At 39.6% G+C, this 21037-nt stretch overlaps 2 protein-coding genes across 3 annotated transcripts in view; both read right to left on the bottom strand.

Moving 5' to 3' along the window:
* Positions 1-7532, bottom strand: part of si:dkey-100n23.5 (cyclic AMP receptor-like protein A) — a 52495-nt gene extending 44963 nt beyond the window's left edge. The window contains exons 1-3 of one of the 2 annotated variants that reach the window (XM_042221838.1): positions 7333-7532; positions 2318-2370; positions 748-802 (exon numbers count right to left, since the gene is read on the bottom strand). In XM_042221838.1, coding sequence (XP_042077772.1) covers positions 748-802; positions 2318-2370; positions 7333-7413 — 189 coding nt within the window. In that variant the 5' untranslated portion in view covers positions 7414-7532. The remainder of the gene's footprint in view (positions 1-747; positions 803-2317; positions 2371-7332) is intronic. The other variant, XM_005935103.3, reaches the window with a different exon arrangement.
* A 3245-nt stretch (positions 7533-10777) lies between these two features.
* mid1ip1a (MID1 interacting protein 1a) lies at positions 10778-12805 on the bottom strand. Its single transcript, XM_005935106.3, has 2 exons — positions 12653-12805; positions 10778-12426 (listed from the first exon to the last, which is right to left on the bottom strand). Exon 2 carries the CDS (start codon positions 12074-12076, stop codon positions 11585-11587), a length of 492 nt encoding a protein of 163 aa, XP_005935168.1. The 5' UTR covers positions 12077-12426; positions 12653-12805; the 3' UTR covers positions 10778-11584.
* Positions 12806-21037: the final 8232 nt, after the last annotated feature.

The following is a 21037-nucleotide window of genomic DNA, read 5'->3' as shown; positions in this document are numbered from 1 at the left end:
TCAATTTGCGTCCCACAGTGACCCGGCCAAGGCTACAGAGCAGGAGGAGGGGTGGGGAGGATGGGGGTGAACAGAGAGAGGTGGAGACAGCAAAAGAGCGCAGGAGGGCCTTGAGAGCACTAAAGACTATTGACTGACAGATAACCTTTGAAAGTGGATGGACTAAAGGAGAAGGTTTATGTGGCATAAGAGGAGCAGAGGAGGAGGATGAGGAAGAGGAGGAGGAAGAGCATTAGGGATGTGAGGTCACTCCCTGCAACCTGCTCCAGAGGTAATAGGATCCATCAGAGCCCAACACTAAGCTGTCATTTACTTCAGATTAAGAGGATAATATGCACTGCTTCTAAACCTGACATTCCTGCTGGACCGGCTTTAAAAAACACAAAAAATTCCACATGGTCTCAAAAACACAAAACAGAAAGAGCAGCATACTGCAGAAAAACTCCCTTTGACTCGACGAATGAAAAAGTGGAGAAAAAGCTAGCCAACATTTTTTATATATATTTAAACTTCTTCATTTGGAGAGAGAAAAAACAAATAAAGAAAAAAAAAACCCAAAGACGGCAACCACTATCGCAGAATGACCATTAAGTCAATTAACTCCACATTTCATTAATCTGGTGCATTTTAATTGGATTCAATTATGCCAAGATTTGCCATGGCTAATTAAACATCTTTCTGCTGGCAATGAAGCAAACAGGAAAAGAAGTGTCAAACACATACTGAACACCGTAGGTACAAATTTACCTGCGCCAAAGAGTGATACCTGCGAAGCAGCCAGATTACAAACAGCATGAAAACGCTGAGGAGAGAGAAGAAAAACATCAGTGAGATTGGCTAATTACAAGGGCACCGGTTTGAGCATTACAGACCAATTACTGCTCTATACATCATCACAACTCCAGCACGTAACCCTGCGGGCTCTCTTGTACTCTTAACTGCTAATACTGTTTAGCTTGTAGTAAGATCACTAAGCATGAAAGCTTGTTTAGGCTGAAATTAATAAAAACTAAACCGCTACGGCTTGCTTCGAGTCGTGTGGCGGGCCTAATCCGTGTCAACAAAGGACCACCTGGGTTAAATGTTGTAAAGTCAAAGCAGTATCAATGCTAGAGTCCAATATATGAACTGCTAACTAAAATAATTGTCCACTTAAACTCTTAATGCTACCAGCCTGGGGGTTCAGAAAATTTTGATATAAATTATTTAGTTTCATTACTATTTTCAACTATTTTTTTTCTACCTACATAAGCAACCTCAAGGCTCACTGGAAGCTTTACATGGACAGTGTTCATTATTGGTATTATTCCTATAAAAGGTGACTGAATTTTTTGCTGTTATAATGTCATCCACCCCAACACAACCCACATCATCTCCAAAAATGAATGCAAAAAAGATCATCAAGCACTCTTAATTATATTCTATAAATGTTATATGACTAATTCTAATTAGCAGCTTAGCCAAATATGTAATACTGTGGAAAGGCCACTGACCTATTAAGCAAATTATCACCAACATCAAATACCACTAACACCTACATACTGTGTTGGAAAATATCACTGACTGTACTACATAATGCACTGATGGCCACTTGATTACCTTAATTTATCTATTCATGGATGAGTAAGTAATACTCTTAAAGAAATGTCAAGCAAACAGGATGCAGAAGGGTGATTTTTGGGTTTGATCTACAAGTTTGCTAAGTCTGAGAACACAAGCACTGCAATTTCATTTTCATTGTCAAAGTAGCTCAAAATACTGCAGTCATCCCTCGTGTTATGGAATCTGCCCCATGTGTTGCCTGTTTTGTTTTGTTTTTCTTTTTTGTTTTCAATTTTCATCAAGTCATCAAGTCCTTCTTCAACTCTGTGGCTCTGGTTAAAAGCACAAATTTTAGATCAGTGTGAGCAGTGCAAATGCGATGCATACATCATCCTTTTGTCATCCTTAATTTGAGAAACACCCTTCAACCATGTTTTGAGTATTGGCATTGCATAATTTATCCATCAGAGGGCAGTCTGCAACTTCCTTGTCACATCTTTGGAACACCAAAAACAAAGCAACCAGCTGATCCATGCAAATCAGGCAGGGTGTAAACAAGTAAATAAACGACACATAAGAAATATTTTTTTTGTGTCTGAAAGAGAAAAATAAAATAAAATTTCTTTTTTATATTGCCAAACACCAATATTGGTAACGGTCTTCAAAATTCTCACATCACTCAGTCTGTATATCTTAAATACTTAGCAATGTAGAAAAAATCAACCCCTGAACACAAAGAATAATTTGAGGAAGATATAAGTCAAAATATATTCACCATCCTACTAATGAGAAGGTTCCTGTGGCTCGCTTTACTGTTAAAATCACCCCCTGCAAAACAAAAGAAATGAATCTTATTAGTGTCCAGGTCACGTGCACTAATCATAAAAATATATAAATCATAAATCATATAAACATCTTCAGCTGACTTATGCGTACTCCTTGTAGTGTACTCTGTATGATCTACTGGAAGCACTGGAAAGCACTAGAAGCACGTACAGCATCAGATGTACAAACGCTGTGCCTGATAAGCTCAGGCTACACGTCTGCAATTTGTTCTAGCATGTGTTCTCTGTGTTTGTGTACATAAATGCAAACATGCAAGCTTAAAAAAAAAGAACAGGATTTGCATACACTTATGGCAACCTGGGCATCAAAACTGGAGGCACCTGACACATCTACAGTGTCCATGAACCTATTTTAATACACTATAAAGAAAGGGCTTCTGAGGAAGCTTTGGGAAATGAAACACAGACACAGCTAGAACCTGACACTCTACATTTTCTGCTAAAAGCTGTGTGCAACCTGAAACTGATCTCAGAAAGCGAAAGAATGATGAGAATGAATTATATGTGAGTCAGTCCTGTCAGTCTGGGTAGATGAACGAGCCAGCAGCAGAAGCCTTGCATACAAAACAGACAACGGCATGTCCGCACAATCCAACATGCAACATCGCTGCACTGGCCCTTTGCACACGTTCAACACATGTGTACTCGGAAGGGACACATCAACAATAACAAGGAGCTCCTTCGATCAGTCTGATAATCACTTCCGCAAAAAACAAATGCTGCGTCATATCCAGCCCTTTCAAAAAAAAGATGGAAATTTACTGCAAAAAATTAAGTCTTCCTTTAATGCATAACTTAGAAGTTAAGGCTTTCAAAGGTTTTAAGATAGGAAAGATTTCATTTATTTAAAGGCATATTTTTCAAACATTCTTTTTTGTCTGTGTGGCCTTCCTGTTGTCTTCGTTTCATGTGAAGGACTTCCAATGTAGTACTGCAGGAATGTTAACAACACTCAGGGTACAAAAGCTCATAATTCCATTTTTTTATTTTTATTTTTTCTCCTCATATCATAGTTGTGAGTTTTACCTCTGAGTCTTATTCCTACTAAAAACTGACAAAGTAATGAACCTTCAGTGAAAACAGCCTTATTTTAACATATATGGCTGTTTACTTTGACTATGTAATGAAGGGTTAGACACGGGGGCTGAGTCAGAAAAACCCCCAACAAATCCTCACAATTAAGCAGCTGGAACAAGAAAGTATTTATTAATTTTCTTATTTGATTGTGTATAAACTATACTGTATTGCTAATTATATTTTTTAATTGATGAACCCATCAGTTAAATACTTAAAGATTTCAGCTCTAAAGGTAATCAACCACACACTGTGTTAAATCCACCAAATTCTTTGCAAAGCATCCGATGTAGCAGAATCCATTCAGAGGGTCGGTGTATATTTGTTGCCATATGTCTCCTTCCACTTATCTTGATCTGGTATTAAATGATGACTTGAATTATTGAGGAAAAAGGCTGTTTATTTTCAAAAAGCCGCAACCAGACTTGATTACTGCTAGACCTGCTCAATTGACAAATCAGTTAAATATAATCTATCTAACAAAGTGAAATAGGCTAAAAGATCTCAAAATACAACACAAGTAACAATCATGCCAGGTGGTGGCCGTGTGATGGTCAGGGGCTGCTTTGCTGCTTCAGATGTTGATGTAATCACAACTTCTGCTCTCTACCATAAAATCCTGAAGGAGAATGTCTGGCCCTGAAGGTCAAGTGCACTTAAGTTATGCAGCAGGACAATGAAGCATAAAACACACAAGCAAGTCCACCTATGAATGGCTCACAAAAAACAAAAATCAAAATCAAATTGCAATAGCCTAATTAAAGAATTAAAATTAAATCTGATTTCACATGACCTCAAATGGGCTGCTCATGCTTGAAAACCCTCCAATGTGTCTGAAAACAAAACATTTCCACAAACTGAAAGGCTCATTGTCAAGGTGTTGCTAAGCCAACAAAAACATGTGCATTAACATCTTTCCCACAATCTTTAATAATGAGAGGATAAAGTAAGAAATCGATGAATAAAAACTGTCTGAAAACTCAGATAGCTACCTTCTTCACTGATGAACATCTGTATGTGGGTTAGTCAGCTATTTCCCCGGAAATTGCAGTTACCTTTGCATCATTACTGATCTGGGCGCCGCACAAGACAGCCCTACTGCAGCACACTTTATCAAGCGCAGCTGAGCTGCTGCAAGAACTGATGATAACCTGCAGCCTGATACTGCTGGCACACGAGACCCACACCTTCTCACACAAGCAAATTTAGTGTACCAGAAAAAGTACTGATTTTGTCTTTCCAATCTAATCTCCCAAGCTCATGTCAACTTTGGTTTAGGCAGAAAGCTACGCCTGATAAATTTATTTATCAATGACCTTTTAAAGAGTGCACACTCCATACCACCTGTATGTCTAGTGCCTTATAGTATCCAGGTTTGGCACTTGAATTTGCAGAGAGGTGCTGATTGAACCCTCAAGCCGCTTTGGGTTTAAGGTGATTGTTTGCCATGTCTCTCTGTCTCTTTTTTTGTTGTAAATATTAGCACAGGGCTGATAGATGCTGTTTTAACAGTTGCGCTTTCTGTCTATGTCATAAGGCAGTTCAACACCACTACAGCCCCAAAGCAGCAGAGGAATGACACAGAGTTTGAGCTGCCAGAGTGCAGGGTTTGGCCTTGGATTAGAGATAAGAGGAGCAGTTTCTATGTAGCCTACCATCAGACTTTCAATCCAGATTACGCAAAGAACAGAGGGCCAGCAACAGGAACAAAGATGTGAAGTGATATGGGGAAATTTGAGGAGGTTAAACACCAGCAGTATTCTTAATTAGCTTCAAAGGACTGGTGGCAGGCAGAGGAGATTCAGCAGTTCAGACAGATGATGCCCTTTGCCAACCCCCTGCTGAGGAAGAGACTGATCTTCCTGAAGCAACTGCTGTTGCCATAGTAAAAAAAAACAAAAAAAAAACACAACTCTCTGACACATTTTGACACTATACAAACACCATAATATTCAAAGAGGTGGTGGGTTTTGAGAGGGCAATGAACAACAATCAGATATTCAGAATATAAAACTGGATCACTGACCGCAGATATGCTGCCAATATCTGCATAAAACTCTGTTACATTATTCTATCACTGCATAATTACTACTGATGTATTAACATGTTAGCACTACCTTCATGTTATACAAACATTAACTGCTTCAAACAGACTGAGTAGTTTCATTTATAGGAGAATAAACAGCTGCTGCTAATAAATTAATATTGTGGAGTAAAAGCTACTGAGCCATTCTACAAGGACACTTCTGGTCCCACCCAGGAACTTGAAAATATTCCATGCACAAAATACTAAAACACGCATTTGCTGTGTAAACTACTCTTGCTCTCCAACAAAATGTACAGTTAGCTTTATAAAGTGGTTCCAAAATATTATTTAAAATACAAAATAGCTCTTGAGAACCCCAAAAATGACCTGTTGTCTTGTCCCAATTTCTTGATGCCCAAACTGCATGTCAAGAGGTAAAATTAGTTATAAATACAATTTTTATGTGGCTTTCATTTCTTCATACATGTCTCTCATAATTGTTAAACAATTTTATTTGACACCAACCTATTTTAAAGAACAGTAATTATGCATGACCCCATGTGCAACCCCGCCACCAAAACCTATTTAGCGTTTAAAAGGAAGAGAATAAACAGTGATATGACACAACAAACAGAATGTGATATGATCGGATCATGTGCAAACACCACGGGTAAAACAAAGGTCAGTCAGTCTTTTGTGTTTCTGTCCTGATCAGATCGAGACTGTCGCTCTAATCAATGCAACTCCGTTACAAAAATAACCAAAACAAGACAAATTATTTTCAGTTTCCTTCCTTTGTTTAGGTAACTCCATTTAGCTGGCATTCTTTCCTCAGAAAGCGCCAATTCTAGGTCTAGCACTAAATCTAAAAAAAAAAAAACTCACTGCAAATAAATGTTAAAAATTCAGTATATTTAAACCTTGTTATATTATTTTAATTAATAACAATAGCTTATCTCAAATCTCAAAAGCGTTTAATCTATTGCCTCTTTATAGTTTGAATTATAAAATGTATTTGAACAAAGACTTGTGTATACATTGTGAAAATCTGAAAGAAAGAATAAAAGCTGTGACAATTTGAAAAGTTGCTTACATTAATATAAATTAAGCCTTGTCTGAATTTGCTTACATAATGATGACTATCTTTTACTTACATTAACTTGGTGGTCAGGATTATTTAATGAATATTTTTCAAAATCGACTTTTTATAGTTTTGGTAAAGTAAACAAACTTTGTTTTAGTAAACAAGCAGCCCAATGATAGCACACATCATTTAGGCCTAAATGGTTCTCCACGAACGATCCAGCGCTTCCTCAGAAATCTATGAGTGGTGGCACTCATTTAAAAAAGAAAATTTAATTTGAGTTGAATGAATTTAAATTCTAATTAACATCTAAAATTACTAACGTATCATTTTTATATAGACAAACATATGAACGTACTCTTTCCAAGCCTACGGCTTAGATATAAACTAAGATATGTTAACAATACGTATTGACAGTAGTGTTTCAGTGTAAGGCTGGTTAAGTGTGGGTGAGTGCAGTTATCGTTTAATGAGCCAGTGGACCTCACAGTAGGTTTCTGAAATGACGTTAACGTTGATTAGCCGCAGCTAGCATGGGAGACGCCTATGAAATCGGGTGAAGTGCCAAAGCTTAGCAGCAGGAACCAAGCAGGGGTTAGGTCTTTGTTTATCAACTAATCATTAACTAAAAACAGGATGGGACATTTCTTTTACTCTCTTTTAATCAGCAGAGTCCCCCAGAAGAGAAAAACGGTAAAACGTTTCGCGGCTAACTAGCTAATTAGCCAAAAGCTGAAGTTTAACTGACGTCAACTACTTACGCATTGATAGTCTCCTGAATGAGTGTTAAAAAATATGCAGCGTGAATCGTTACTTATTGACTTTGGATCTGGACTGGCCATATTTGATTCGCAGCGATTTTCAGCCAATTTCGCTTCGATTTGTTTTTATTTTGCTGTAGCTTTCCATTAACTTCCTGTTTCTACCGTGTGGGCAAGGGGACAAAACTGATAGACACTGTTTGCGAAAAAATCGAGTGCAGACGTTTTGTAGCCCGTGTTTCTGAAAGCCATACAAAAATATGGTTTTTGAAAAGTACAGTGATGAGGTAAGGTTTTGATCAGGTGTTCTGACCCACTATTATGTATGTTTATATATGTATATATCTGTAAATTTGTATATCTTTTGGCGTGTTAGTGGGGTTATAAATGCAAATACATTCAACAAAGGAAGAATTTATGATGGATGGGGCATAAACAGAAAGAAAAAGTGTTGACGATTAGTTATCAAATACTGGAAAGGGGTGGGATTAAATGAGTTTATGCTTCCTCCTACTCCCTTTTGAACATGCAAGCTATTTATAAGTATTATTGTTTTGTTTTCGCTTTGTTTTGCTCAGTTTTTGTGTTTCTCTTTTCTCTGTTGTTGTTGCACTATTTCAATATGTTCAAAATAAATATACAATACCATTCCTCTGTTCTCCAGTTTAACAAAGGGACAATAAAGCAGAAACATTACCTGTCCTGATGTGTTATGGTGAAATGTGTAAGGTTTATATGACCATAAAAATATGATGAAATAACAAGATTGTTTTTATTATAGCATAACATCTCCCCAAAATTAAAAGAACCTTTACGCTGAGTAAGCTAGTGAATGTTCACATGAACAAAGTTTTGCATTCTTATGTTTATTTAAGCAAGATATCTCATACCAGTTAACCTTTAGTATGCAACTAAGAGGTCGCAAAGTCCCCCATGTCTAACGTGATTATGGGCACAAATAATTAAACAAACATAAACAAGCACAACCCACAAAACATAACCTTGTGATTCCATTAAAGCATGTTGCAGCATTGCTGTCTGGTGACTGACAACAAAAGCCTTTCTGGTAGTTTCAGGTAGCCATTTTAAGGTTGAGATTAAGATAAGATTGTACTATCTCAGCGGATGTTTTTACAAACTGCCAGCTCATTTAGACTACTGATAAATGTAGCAAAGCATGTTACCTTTGTCCTTCGCATGGGCAGGGTTTAGATTTTGTGCAAAACCTCTGAGATGTATTTTCAAGGTGTGTATGTTTGGAGATTTTTTTTATTTTTGTGGACTAGGCTCTATTTATATGCATTTTAAAGGATGTGTAAATTTTATGTTTCTCTGAAACAAGACAGGCAAGAGAAAATTAAGCAATGTTTTCACTTCATTCCATGTTTTGTGTCTCAATATTGGAGTGGTTTACACATTCACTTAACAACCTAATGATTCCCAGTTCATTCGTAGGAGCAATTTTTCCTTTTGGGACTGCATCAGGAAGAGCATCTGCCATATCAAACAGGCAGAGATACCCAGTGTAGTAGCCATTAGTAGCTTTCTATTAGTTATTGTAGATTTTGTTCATGCATTGCATTGGGTATAATTAAATATATAAGTTAAATAAAAGTTAAAAAAAATAAATCTTTATTTCAGTTAGCTGTAGAGAGCTTGGCTGCGTCACAGAGATGAATGTACTACGGTAAGTGCGCTTCATTCCTCAAATGTCACCTTTCCTTTCAAATTGCCTTATTTGCTGATGATTGTGGCTTTTTGTTTTCTGCAGTTCTACACAAGTGTGAATGAGACAGAGAATCAAAGTGGAAAGTGGGTGTGTGCATCTTTGTTGCCCTATTGTTACACTGGAACTCCAGCTGTACCTGCTGGTCTTTGAGGTTGTCACTACCTCAGTGAAGGAAATCTGTTTTCTGGGTGTTTTCTGGGTGTTACATTAGTGTGTAACACATGTGTAACACATGTGTATATTCACAACAGACTTGGCACTCCTTTTCATGCATTCCAAAATGCTTACATACTGTAAAATGTTAGTTTGATGAAAGTAGTTACAGAGCACACCTAACTGCCACAGGTATTCCCAGACTGCAGGAAAATGCTGATTGAACAATGTATTTTAAAATATTTTGCATATTTTCTTTCTGTGTCATGCACTTAGTCAGTTGGAAATATCCAGAGGAAACAATGAGATTTTAAGAAAAGGAAGTAACAAGTCTTTTTCGACGCATTCAAATACATGTAATATTATCAGCCTTTTATCACACAGAGCCCAGTTGGGTTAAGGTGTTGTCACTCGAAACTTAACTGGCAGGTAGCATTCCTTCTACTTCTACTCTATAACATGTTTTTAAATTCCAAATGGCTGAATGCAATTGTGGTAAATCTGAAGGTCAGAATGCCTTTCTGTGAATCTTTTGGTTTTTAACCTGAGAGGTTATCATAGCACGGACAAAACTGCAGTATTGTTGGGTCAGGCTGCATATTTTGGCAGTCTATTGACTGCAAATACAAAAAGATCAACTAATTCCCTTGCTGGTTTTGAGATCCACCTTTCCCCAGAGATTGTCTTTAGAAAATGCAGACAATGCTACAGCGTCATAACCTATTTTTTTCCCCCAACAACAACACAAATGATCAAAAAAGAAAAAAAACAAAAGTGCAGTTGAGCAACAAAATATTTGGGTGTTATGATAAAATAACTCGAACAAAACTCATACTTTATCTGTCCCCAGCTGATAAGAGCTCAGAACAATGACTTTACACAACGATCATCACTGTGAGATAACCAGTCGTTTTTAAAAGTCAAGGACTGAAGCTGAATGCAACCAGGAAGTCTGGATGTTTCCGTTCTCTCTCTTTTGTGATGTATAACCTGGCTCTTTCCATCTCTGGATGCATGTTCATGTTGCATATTATTTTAAAAAGATGGTTCAAGTTTATAATGCATAATTTGTGGCAACTCTTAACATTATCAACACTCTGAATGTTTAAGAATAGCCTACAGGCTTTCATTGTGATCAAAAGAGGAAAGATCAGTTGTGTTAGGTGTTTAGCTTTAAAGCAAATCACAAGTAAAAATCAAGAAATAACTCCATTTTTTGCCGTCTTTACTCAATAGTTATTCAATTTGTATAGTATCTGTTCACAAAAGTCAACTCAAGGAACTTTAGATTGTAAGGTAAAGACTCTACAATAATATAGAGAAACCACAACAATCACACAATCAGCAAGTGCCTGGCGATAGTGGGAAGGAAAAACTCCCTTTTAACAGGAAGAAACTGAGGAGAACCAGGCTCAAGGCAGGGCGACCATCTGCCACAAAGGTTGGGAGTGAGGGGAGGGAGACAAAACAAAATAATACGCTATAATATTCTCCCACTTTTTATCTAAAATGTAAAACTGCAGTGATTTTACAAAAAGAAAAAACAAAACACAACAAGTGCAATAAGTTTCTATAAAAGTTTATTTTAAAGACATATTACCAAGTACAAAAATGGGGCATAAGGTGCATACAAAAGCATCGGCTTAAACTGACAGATGGACATAACAGGGTAAAATTACAATAACTAATGTATCTCATGGAAAACCTCATTATTCTCCATCCAGAAGAATTATCCATCGTTTCCAGTTCATTGACCATTTAGGACATGAGGCGATCATGGGCAGCTACAATAAGCATCTGCCTCCTTCCAAAGAACTTTACATGAGACACATTAGACTAAAACAACAGTCAATACATACAGTTCATCTGAACACACTAACATCATCAGTGTCGCAGATAGGACGCTAAGTCTTTTGTCAGTATCCCTGTCAGTGAGGTGGTTCAGAAGAACAGTCTAAGATCCAACAGACCACTTCTTCTCCAACTTTGAAATAACATCTGGCTCTTAAACATACAGAGTGAGGTAATAAATTACACATTAAATAAAAGGCTTAAATACGTTTCATCTGTGGATCACTTGAGCTGAAAGCATTCTGCGTGTGACACTTTGGAGTGCAAAAATATAGTCAAGTGTGATGAGCACGCAAATGCTTTCTCCAAGATCAACACATCTACAGTCAAGACCACAAAGTAGACCAACACCATTTATGCCTGTAGATAAAAATAGCTGCTTTCTTTTCTACCATTCAAATGTTTGTCCATGAATTTCATCAGTAGTAACAGCAGCAGCAGCATGAAGGCCTATTCAAAGAAGACACTTTTGTCATTCAGTTAACGAAAAGAGTCTGTGCGTCAGAGTTTATGTGGGCTCTACTGGCCCCAACCTCCGATGCCAAGCTCCTTCTTGTAGCGCTTGGTGAGAGAGTTAGCCTGGTCAGTGAGCTTGGACAGCACCATTTGCAGCCCGGTGAGATGGTACTGGAACTGGCTCTGCAGATTCTCGTCTTCAATCTCGTCTTCCTCCTCGGATGAGGCTGAAGAGAGGGAGGACATCGACATCGAGGAGTGAGAGCGAGTGACTTTCATGCTCTCTTTGCGCGTCTCGTCGGAGGTGCCGTGCCTGACTCCCCACTCGATCTCCCCGCGGATAGATTTAAGCAGCTGGTAGTAGCTGTACATGTCCCCCTCGTCCTCCTCTGATTTCAGAGAGCTCATCTGGCTGTCTTCATCCAGCGGGACATCCCGCAGCAGGCTGGGCAACAGGATGGTCTGGTCCATGTTCTTTACGGCCCCGATGAAGCTGTTCATGGCGTTGAAGAGGGAGTTTTTCTGAGTTGTGGTTTCTTGCAGCTGCATCATCATCTTGGCGGTAGTTGTTTTTTTCCTGTTTCTTTCCGTGAAAGCAATGATCCGAATGTCTTGTCTCGCTTTCCTCTCTTCTGTGTGTGCCCAGCTGTAATACCGCGCTGATCGGCTTTACGCAGAGGCTGCTTTTCTGTTAATGCTCCAGCGAAGATTGGCTGCCCTCAAGCAATCATGCGACTTGCTCTGGTAGTCGTGCTCGGTTCTTGAGCTTTATCGCTCAGTTGCTTGCTCTTCTCGATCGTTCTGAAACTCGTCGAAAGCGCTGGGATATATACACACAGGTAGTTTCAAGGCGGTGCCACAACCTGTTTGTCGAGTTCTACCAAGAGTAATCGGACCCAAATGACCTGAAATGGCACAGAGCAGAGAACAGAGGTTTGGCGCTTTCTCTAGAAAAGGCGTGGCTTTATGTTGACAGGTAGACTAGAACACATTCCACAGTAAACCTCAAACACCGATGCAAAGCTCGAGAAAAAGCTCAAAATCGAGTTCAGACGTCAATTAAAGCCCAATACACGCGATGTTTCACGGTGCGTATTTACGCGTAACAATTTCATCCCAAACTTCACTTACTGTGCAACGTGCCGTCCTGTAAACCTACAGTGTACCGCTGTCTTCCGGTAAAAAAGTCGCTGAGATTACATCACCACATCCCACATTCTGTTCCGATGAAGCACACAGCTGAGGCACGTAGGGTGAGGCTGTAGCGTGCAGACCGGTATTATGAATATTCATTATCCAAGCCATCAGCCCATCACTTTGGTTTCCAGGCAAACCAATCATGACCCGGAGGCGGGACAAGTCCGAGTTTGACCAATGAGGAGACGGTAGTCGTGCAAAGAGCACAGAAGCAACACGTGGAAGAAGTCCTTTCAACGATGTATATTTATAGTGTAGTTATTGGAATCCTTGAGAGCTCGACCACGTAGTGCCTGTTTTCTGTATGTGAAAGACACTCCGGTAGAACTGGTACTAATGTAGAGTCACTGAGTTCATGATCTGGAGTAAAAAAGCACAGGCAGCAAGTCTACAGCAGTGACATCAGCAAATTATAAGCAGCAGTATAATAGAAGTATTCAGTGGTTCTTTATCTGTATTAAACGTTAGTATAAGTGTTTACTGTTGCAGGTGGAGGGGGTGTAGCCTGTGTTAAATACTTTATAAAGCTGGGTGTTTCAACGTTGGGGTGTGTCAAGTGCAAACAGTCATTACACAATTAATGCTTTAAGAAAGAGGGGGCAGTAATGTCCTGCAACATCTATCGCTCAATTATCTTTGAATTTTAATTCCTTTTTCTCTTTGTGGATCAGGTTTTATTTGGTTTAATAGCACAGGGAAGTTGCCTGGTGTCCTCTTATGCTAATCATATACAGTATGCTTACAGTCTATAATACTGTCAACTTGTTTTTTCATAAAGCAATTTCTTTTTTTGGTGTATTTTGTGTACAAAATACCCATAATAGGCAGAAATACCATGGATACTGTGCATCTATGGCAACAAAAATGCAATTAAAGTAACAACAAATGTGATTAGAGTACAGGTTTACTCGTTACTGAGTACCAGTCTCACACTAACAGAAATATAACAGGCCTGCTGAACTCCACTCGGGGTAATTTAGTCCATAAACCAGGTGCAGCGCTGTCAAGGTTTGTGAGATTACGCTTAAAATCTGAACTGTTGCACCAGCCGGTTTCCAGCAGTGGTGGTGGGTAGCTGATTTTCGTCTGCCCTTCAGCTGCTGGTAAACAGGGGAACTCCCACACAGCCCCTGCATCAGAAATAGCCCAGCATTAGTACTTGATACACTAGGTGCACCCGGTGGGAGTCTGAAATCTGAGCTTTGGTAAACACTTCTGGCCAAGGTGAAACTGTACACACATGTTTTCCACATACCACCGTCAGCAAAAATAAAATTCCACCATGTTGACAGGCATTAAATCAAAATGTGTTAAATCAAAACAGGGATAAGCTTATATGAATGATGTTAGGATGAGTCGGAAGTTAAAGCACGGATAAAGGGGTGGCCTGAATCATGCTGTGTGTCTTGGAGATGATGTATGCGGGCACGGTTTGTTCTAGATTCTTTGTAAATGCATCAGCATTCAAGAAGTCTCACTCAGCAAGAATTGTGAGAATGTGAAGACAAAAACCTGTTTGCTGGGTTTCTGTCTCTCTGTGTTTCGTAATCTACCTACAGCTTCTCTTTGTTATGTCCCTTGTCATATTGTTTCCATCGCAGTTCCTCACCGCACACCCAGTGGTGGAGGAAGTATTACTAATACCAGTGAAACATACTTAAAGTATAAGAATCAAACTACTCACTATGTAAGCAGAAAGGTTGTGTGTCATTATTCTATTGCTCTATAACATATTATTGATTCATACTTATTCATATTAAGCAAAAACCAATTTGTACTTTTTGAAATTATAATGCAAAGGTTAGCATGACAAAATATATTTCCCTGTGAAATGCAGTATGAGCAAAAAGTAGCATATAAGCATTAATGTAATGCTACTTTTGTTTATTTTTGACTTTCACTGTACTCTGTGTTTTATCATCTGTTTCAGTGCCCTAAACATATAAATAAATACAGCAATATGCAAAAGTATCAAGCCAGCCTTCATTTCTTTATATTTTGCTAGGAAAATGAGAACTAGGCGCAGAGATTTATTGAAACGTGCAAACATGTATGGAAATACAGTACACAAGGCCAAAAGAGAGTCTGTGCAGCTCTGACAAGCTTGAAAATCAATAGTTTGACCACCTTTATTCTTCAACACAGTAGTCTTCAGGTAGAGATCTCTGACATTCTTTAACAATCCTTTTGTTCTGTTCTCTGTTAAAATGATCCACACTGCTTCAGTAATGTTGAGGCCTGTGTTCCGGGGAGGCCAATCCATGGCTGACAGTGTTCCTTTGTGTGTTTTTCTATTCAACTATGCCCTTTACTGCATTCTCAGTGTGTTTGGGATCATTGTCATTCTTATCATTGTTTATCTGTTGTGTTTTAAGCCTGACATTTCTTCTTTTTCCTTTCAGTTTTCCAGTTTCCTCGAAAATCTTTTAAGGACACTCTACACAGCAGGCCGAGATGTGTAAAACTGTGTTTTCATAGTCAACTAAAGACATGGGGGCAAATGATTTCTTTTTACAACATGCGACTAGTAACAAAGTGCCATTTCTTTGCTAAGTTGCCTCAACACTGGTTCATTCCTTGAGTTAGATGCAATTTTTGTGCTTGAATGATTCATAGGTCAGTGTTAAATGGCTTAACAAACCCTGGAAAAGCCTGGAGAACTATCACTATCACAAATTAAAAGAAAGTCGAGCACCTTGGAAGGAAACTATAAAGAAAGGAGGGCGTCTCAAGATTTTTGCACAGAGTGAAGGCAAAATATTGAAGAAGTAAAAATGTGAATGCTTAAACAAAGGACCTTTTCTGGATAAAAGCAAATGTGCTTGGAGCCTTGTCCCTGTCCCACATCCCTCCCGCTCCAAAACTGCAAAGCCTCATGAAAACAAATGAACTAATCTTAGTGCTGCTTTGAAGATTAGCTGATCCCAGATCTAGTTAAGAAAAAAAAAAGAAACAGGTCAGCAGAGCAAATGTGCACCACTGCAGAGGAGAGATGTGAAACTGGAGCTGGCTTTGCTTTCTCAACAGACCTGTCAGTCATGGACCCCACCTCACTGAATTCCTCTATTCTCCCGTGAAAGGCCTTTCCACTTGTCAGAGGACGTACCGCGTCTGAATGCAACAACCAAACCCGGATCAGTTCGGGAGAGTTTCTCGATTGTGTGTCATGTCAGGAGCTGAGCATCCACCGATTACGGCGGGTGTCATCATCATCCCCGAGGCTTCAAAGAGTAAGGGAGAGAGAGGAGATAGAGGAGGAGGGGGAGGTGGTTGGGAGAGAGGGTTAGAGTGGTGTGCTGAGCTATAGGAACAGGCAGCTTGAGTGGGAACTCTAGTACTTGTCATCACAACTGCATGTTGCTGAAAAGTGTGAGGCAGGGGTGTCTGAGTTAAGCGGGGAAGCTTGAGGCGAAGCAGCAACAGCAATTAGAACAACAACAGCTGCGAGAACAACAGCGACAACAGCTCCCATCACAAACAGACAGGTGGAATGGGGCAGGCCTCCTATTTTACTTTATAAGACAGTAAATAAGGCGTCACCGTGGGGTGCAGACGGTAGGGTGTGGGTGTGGGTGTGTGTCAAAGCAGTCAAAGTAATTCCTGTTGTGGATTTAATACGATTTTTAATCAGCCATTTAAAAAAACCCAACTTGTCTTTCATACTGAACTTCGTGCGCCGCTTAAGGCTGGCAGCCATCACTGAGACAAATCAGGAGCAGCGTCCAATGTAGCACATTAGCATTTACGACAATAAATGGGAACCTTCTAATGACATAATGTTTTCAGGTAAGAAGGACTTCAGATACTTGGGATACCACGACAGGGGTTTGAAAACTTTACAACAATACTGCAGTGAGTGATTTCCCTGTTTTTGTACAGTTGTTGGATTTCATGTAATATTGTAACTTATTTGTAAATTTTAAGCACATTTGGACTATTTAGTTACCCCAAAAGAATTACGTTAACACGCATTTCAAAGCTGTGGACTTTTGTGTTTTTAAAAGGCCTAAAAATAATGAAGCTGTTTGAGCGTCAGGAGGAGAATTTCGGGATTGCTGAATGTATCAACACCTTGCCACAGTGACCTTGGTTAAGATTGGTTTTTGGTTTTCTTTTCAGATTTCTGCATCTTTGAATTATTGAATAAAACATCTTACTGATGACTGTTTGTTGTGCATTGAACTCTCTAAAGTCTGCAGAGTAAACTGAACAGTGCAGTCATAAAACCCATGAAAACAATGACGTATGTCCCCGGCACAGGACAATGCGACTGCTAAAGCTCATCGGAGGAAAGCCGTCCTCAGTTTTAAATATGTCACTGTGCTTTTCCGACTTTGGTAGCGTCCCGATGCTTTTGAGAAAAGTCTCTGCCAAACTACAATAACTAGGTCAAGTCAAGCTGCTTAAAAGAAGGCTTAAAGTGAGGTAGATGCAATTTCATAGGGAAAGAGTCTTGTGCACACCATCGCATTTAGGGGAAAAATAGGATGCGGCATGGTTATACTAAGCTAAAATGAACGCAGTCGTAGCAGTTAACTTTTTTTTCCATGATCGTTATTGCTCTAAACTGTTTAAGAGGGACATTGATTCAACTGTACGGTCATTTTGAGGCTTCAGGTATTGAACTTTATTGCAATACTCTGACCTAATTAACACAGCCCAACAAACGGGCTTTAAAGGATATTAAAAGAGACTTGAGGCTTTCCCACAGAGTCTGGTTATAATTTGCAGTCTGGGGGTGAGCGTCGTTAGGGGCGTGGGTGGAGAGGGGCCCCCCAACAACTCCTGACCTCAGTAGTTTTCTCTGACCGCCCTGCTGATCCACCGCGCACTCAGAGCGGTCACATTTCCGTCCGCTGGCTCATTTCAGAAGGCAAAGACTCTAAATTCTCCTTATGTTCTGTGTTTTCTTTTTTCTTTTCTTTCTTTCTTTCTTTTTTTTTTTAAAGTGGACTGACGATAAGCAGACTTATCTCCTCATAATTAGACCCGCTGCACTGCGCACACACCGACGCGCTCTGGAGCGGCGCTTTGTGTGTCTGCCGTGCGTGTGAGTAATAGCGCTTCCCCAGTGAATGCCTCCCTCTAGCCTATAACCCATTATGTGCAGTCGGGAGGCGGAGGCGAGGGCGAGGCAGGGCGCGGGAGGCAGCGGCACGCACGCTCCATTAGCGGACCCACTGCCGCGCCGCTCTGCCGGTAATTTGCGTAACGAGATTGGAGCGAGCCCAGTCGGTCGGCGCGGTCTCCCCGCGAGTACCAGCCTCTCTTCCCCTATCGTCGCACCGCTTTTTCCGGCCTTGTTTCCGACGCAGCCCGCAGCAGCAGCAGCTGCAGCAGGGGAGGAAAACAGACACACAGAGACCGGGGAATGTGTGTGCGGCGCTTTGACAAATGCGGTTTCCCCTCCGTGTTTTCTCCCCCCTCCCTCCGCACGCTCTCTCTCTCTCTCGGTGAAATCTCTCCACAGTTCCGTTTTGAGCTGATAACCAGGCGCCATCATGTGGACGAGCACGGCGTGATAAGATAAAAGAAAAGGCCACCTGCGCCGTTAGCGAGTGTGCAGCGATGCGGGAAGAGGGAGCTTTTGAAAGGACTGGAAGAACATAAGTGAAATTATTTATAGGATGAGATCACGTTTAATGGAAATTTACATTTTTTGTTCATTTATTTTATTTTCATTTGACTTTTTAGGGGGTATTTTATTATAACACCATATAGGTGCTTGTCGTCTATTTAGCCTACGTTTAACATGTTGTTACTTTTAATCCGATCTTTTCTCTACTTCTCGTTTAAACCGAGGCCCTATACACTGGTCAAATTACGAGCCATCTAGTGAATCAAATATGGATTAGATATAATTTCCCAATTTTAAGTGAATATTTTTAGTGAACCGAGTGGTTTTCGTGTTAAATGGTAAATGGCCTGTATTTGCGCTTTACACATTCAGTCATCCACGCATTCACACACACATTCACACACTGGTGATGGCACATTGTTAGAAGAAGTCTTATGGAAACAACAGGAAATCATGATGCAGAAATGGCTACAATGCTGTGCAAAATTCTTAAAAGTCAAAAGCAATAAAAAATAAAATAGACTTTATTGTAGTTTTTCTTTTTTTGAAGTGGTCTTGAGGAGCAGTTCTGAAGGTATTTCAAAGTTTTTCTTTGGACATTGGCTACTTTTTCACTCATTTCCAGTGCAGTCCTTGCACCTGAGCGTTTTCAGAGGAATGTTTCTTTCCACTTAACACCGACCCATGACTCATTCAAGCTTAAAAAAGACACCCAATTCAAGGGATGAGCCGGAACAAATTGTAAATCGTATCTTTAGGCATTTTGTTACAAGCAGCATGTCACAAAACAAATAATATCTACAGCATGCAAACGGTATCTAAAAGTCGTGTCACATTAAGAAATTTGAAAAAGTCCAAAAGAAACCTTAGAGATGCACCTTACTCTTCTTCACTGAAGACTCATCAGAAACGGTGTCAACGGAAGAGTGGCTGTCAATGTATGTTGCCATTTTCCCTGCATCATATAAATAAATGAGGGATGGTTCAAACTTTTGCACAGTACTGTAAATGAAAAAAAAAAACCCAGTTACGTTTCTGTTGAAGCAAAATGACCACAGTGCAAACAAAAGTGTTATTCTGTATATTTATTGATAATAAGACCACTGATGGTGACTTAGTCGATAGTAGACGGCATGGTGCAGTTCTTCTTCGGGTGTCTAGTGACCCCATGTGTAAGCAGGATGGTATTACAATTTAGTATTTACAGGAAAATATCAGTTCAGAGAAAGGTAAAGTAAGTTTAAGGGTGCTGGAAAACATACATTCACTAAATAAATATACAGTTTCAAAAGCAACAAGCTTTGAAAAGCCACAACCAAATACTGACCAAAACCGAATAACAACAGGATCCACAGAGTCTAGACGCTCGCACTCTCTCGCTTACACGCACGCTCAAGGTTACAGAGATAGTCAGCTACAGAGGAACAAAGTCTCACACGCACACGCATACCGAAAGAGAGATAAAAAACCACTTGGTGAAAGTGTAAACTGAATGCCAACCGAACTCTAATAAATACACAGCTAAACTGCGCGTTACTCTCAACGAAACATCGGCCACGATTCTTTTTTTCAGTGCGGGGTCTTCCTATAAACTATTAAACAAATACAGCACAAAGTGTGGATTCAAAACTGTGACACAACATTTATACTGATTAGCATATTAGAATGAGAAACGGTATGTCATATAAATTACATTTCCGATACATATCTACAGCTGATGATGACGATGATTAAGCATGTTGCATGGCACCACACACAATACAGTAGATGAACACGTGTCTTCTTGCTAAATCTGACATCCTTTGCCGTAGCAGACCGCTGACGTTAGCTCAAACCAGCAGAAAACAATTGGCGACCCTAATGATTCGACATGACACTAGCAAGCTGTAAAGCGCTGCTCTGCGAGCTCTTAACCACTAGAACGAAGCAAAAAGTAAGACGGGTCTCTTTAAAGCTAAAATCTGCCAGTAATTTCTACATTTTCTACATATAATAACACGAACACGAGTACTAAAACATCACTAAAGTGTCAGTATGCGTCATATAAGTGCTTGTTTCCCCTTGCAGGCAACTTTCATCCTGTTTTCCATCTGTTCTCTATATCAGCAACACTCTAAATGGGCTTGCAGAGACTGTGTAAAAGTCAGGGCCTTTTTTCTGTATTTAATTCATATTCAGGTTTACAAGTATGACCCTCAAAAAACCCCAGCTGAAGCACATGTGGCCTTTGATTGCTCCTCAAAGGAAGCTGAAGAGCAGTAACCTTAACGATTACTGATTACTAGAGGTCTAATTCAGAGCCTGAAAAAACCCGGTCACACCAGTATTGAAGCAAAATCAGTACATTTAAATGAACTTGCAGTAGTGAAAAGATGTTTAGGTGACGTTTGCATGTTTTTCTGTTTTGGTTTTTTTAAAATTTTAAACTGGATAGTCCAATTTTTTTCTTTAATATTTATTTTGACCCTCATCTACCAACCAAAAAATGTAGATACAGTTATCAGACAGCTTTCAATGGTATAATCTGTGTTTTGTAGAAACCGATTGAGTTAGCATCTACACTAATCTAAGGAGCTTGGAAAGACAAGCGTCTGGACTTCTTTAAGTTTCCTTGAAGACGTTTCACCTCTCATCCGAGAAGCTTCTTCACTTTTAAGAGCAACTAGTGAAGTCCTATGGGAATGTCCCCAAGAAGGTCATGGAACCTCTATTGATCCTCTACCTAATCACACGAGCCAAGG

The sequence above is a fragment of the Haplochromis burtoni genome, unplaced genomic scaffold (genome assembly GCF_018398535.1).
Source record: "Haplochromis burtoni strain Fernald_Lab_line unplaced genomic scaffold, NCSU_Asbu1 Contig_75, whole genome shotgun sequence".
NCBI classification, from domain to species: Eukaryota; Metazoa; Chordata; class Actinopteri; order Cichliformes; family Cichlidae; genus Haplochromis; species Haplochromis burtoni.
This window is presented reverse-complemented; position numbering and strand designations above follow the sequence as displayed.

Coding starts and splice junctions, on each gene's coding strand:
- mid1ip1a (XM_005935106.3), bottom strand. CDS start 12,076: ATGATGATGCAGCTGCAAGAAACCACAACTCAGAAAAACTCCCTCTTC.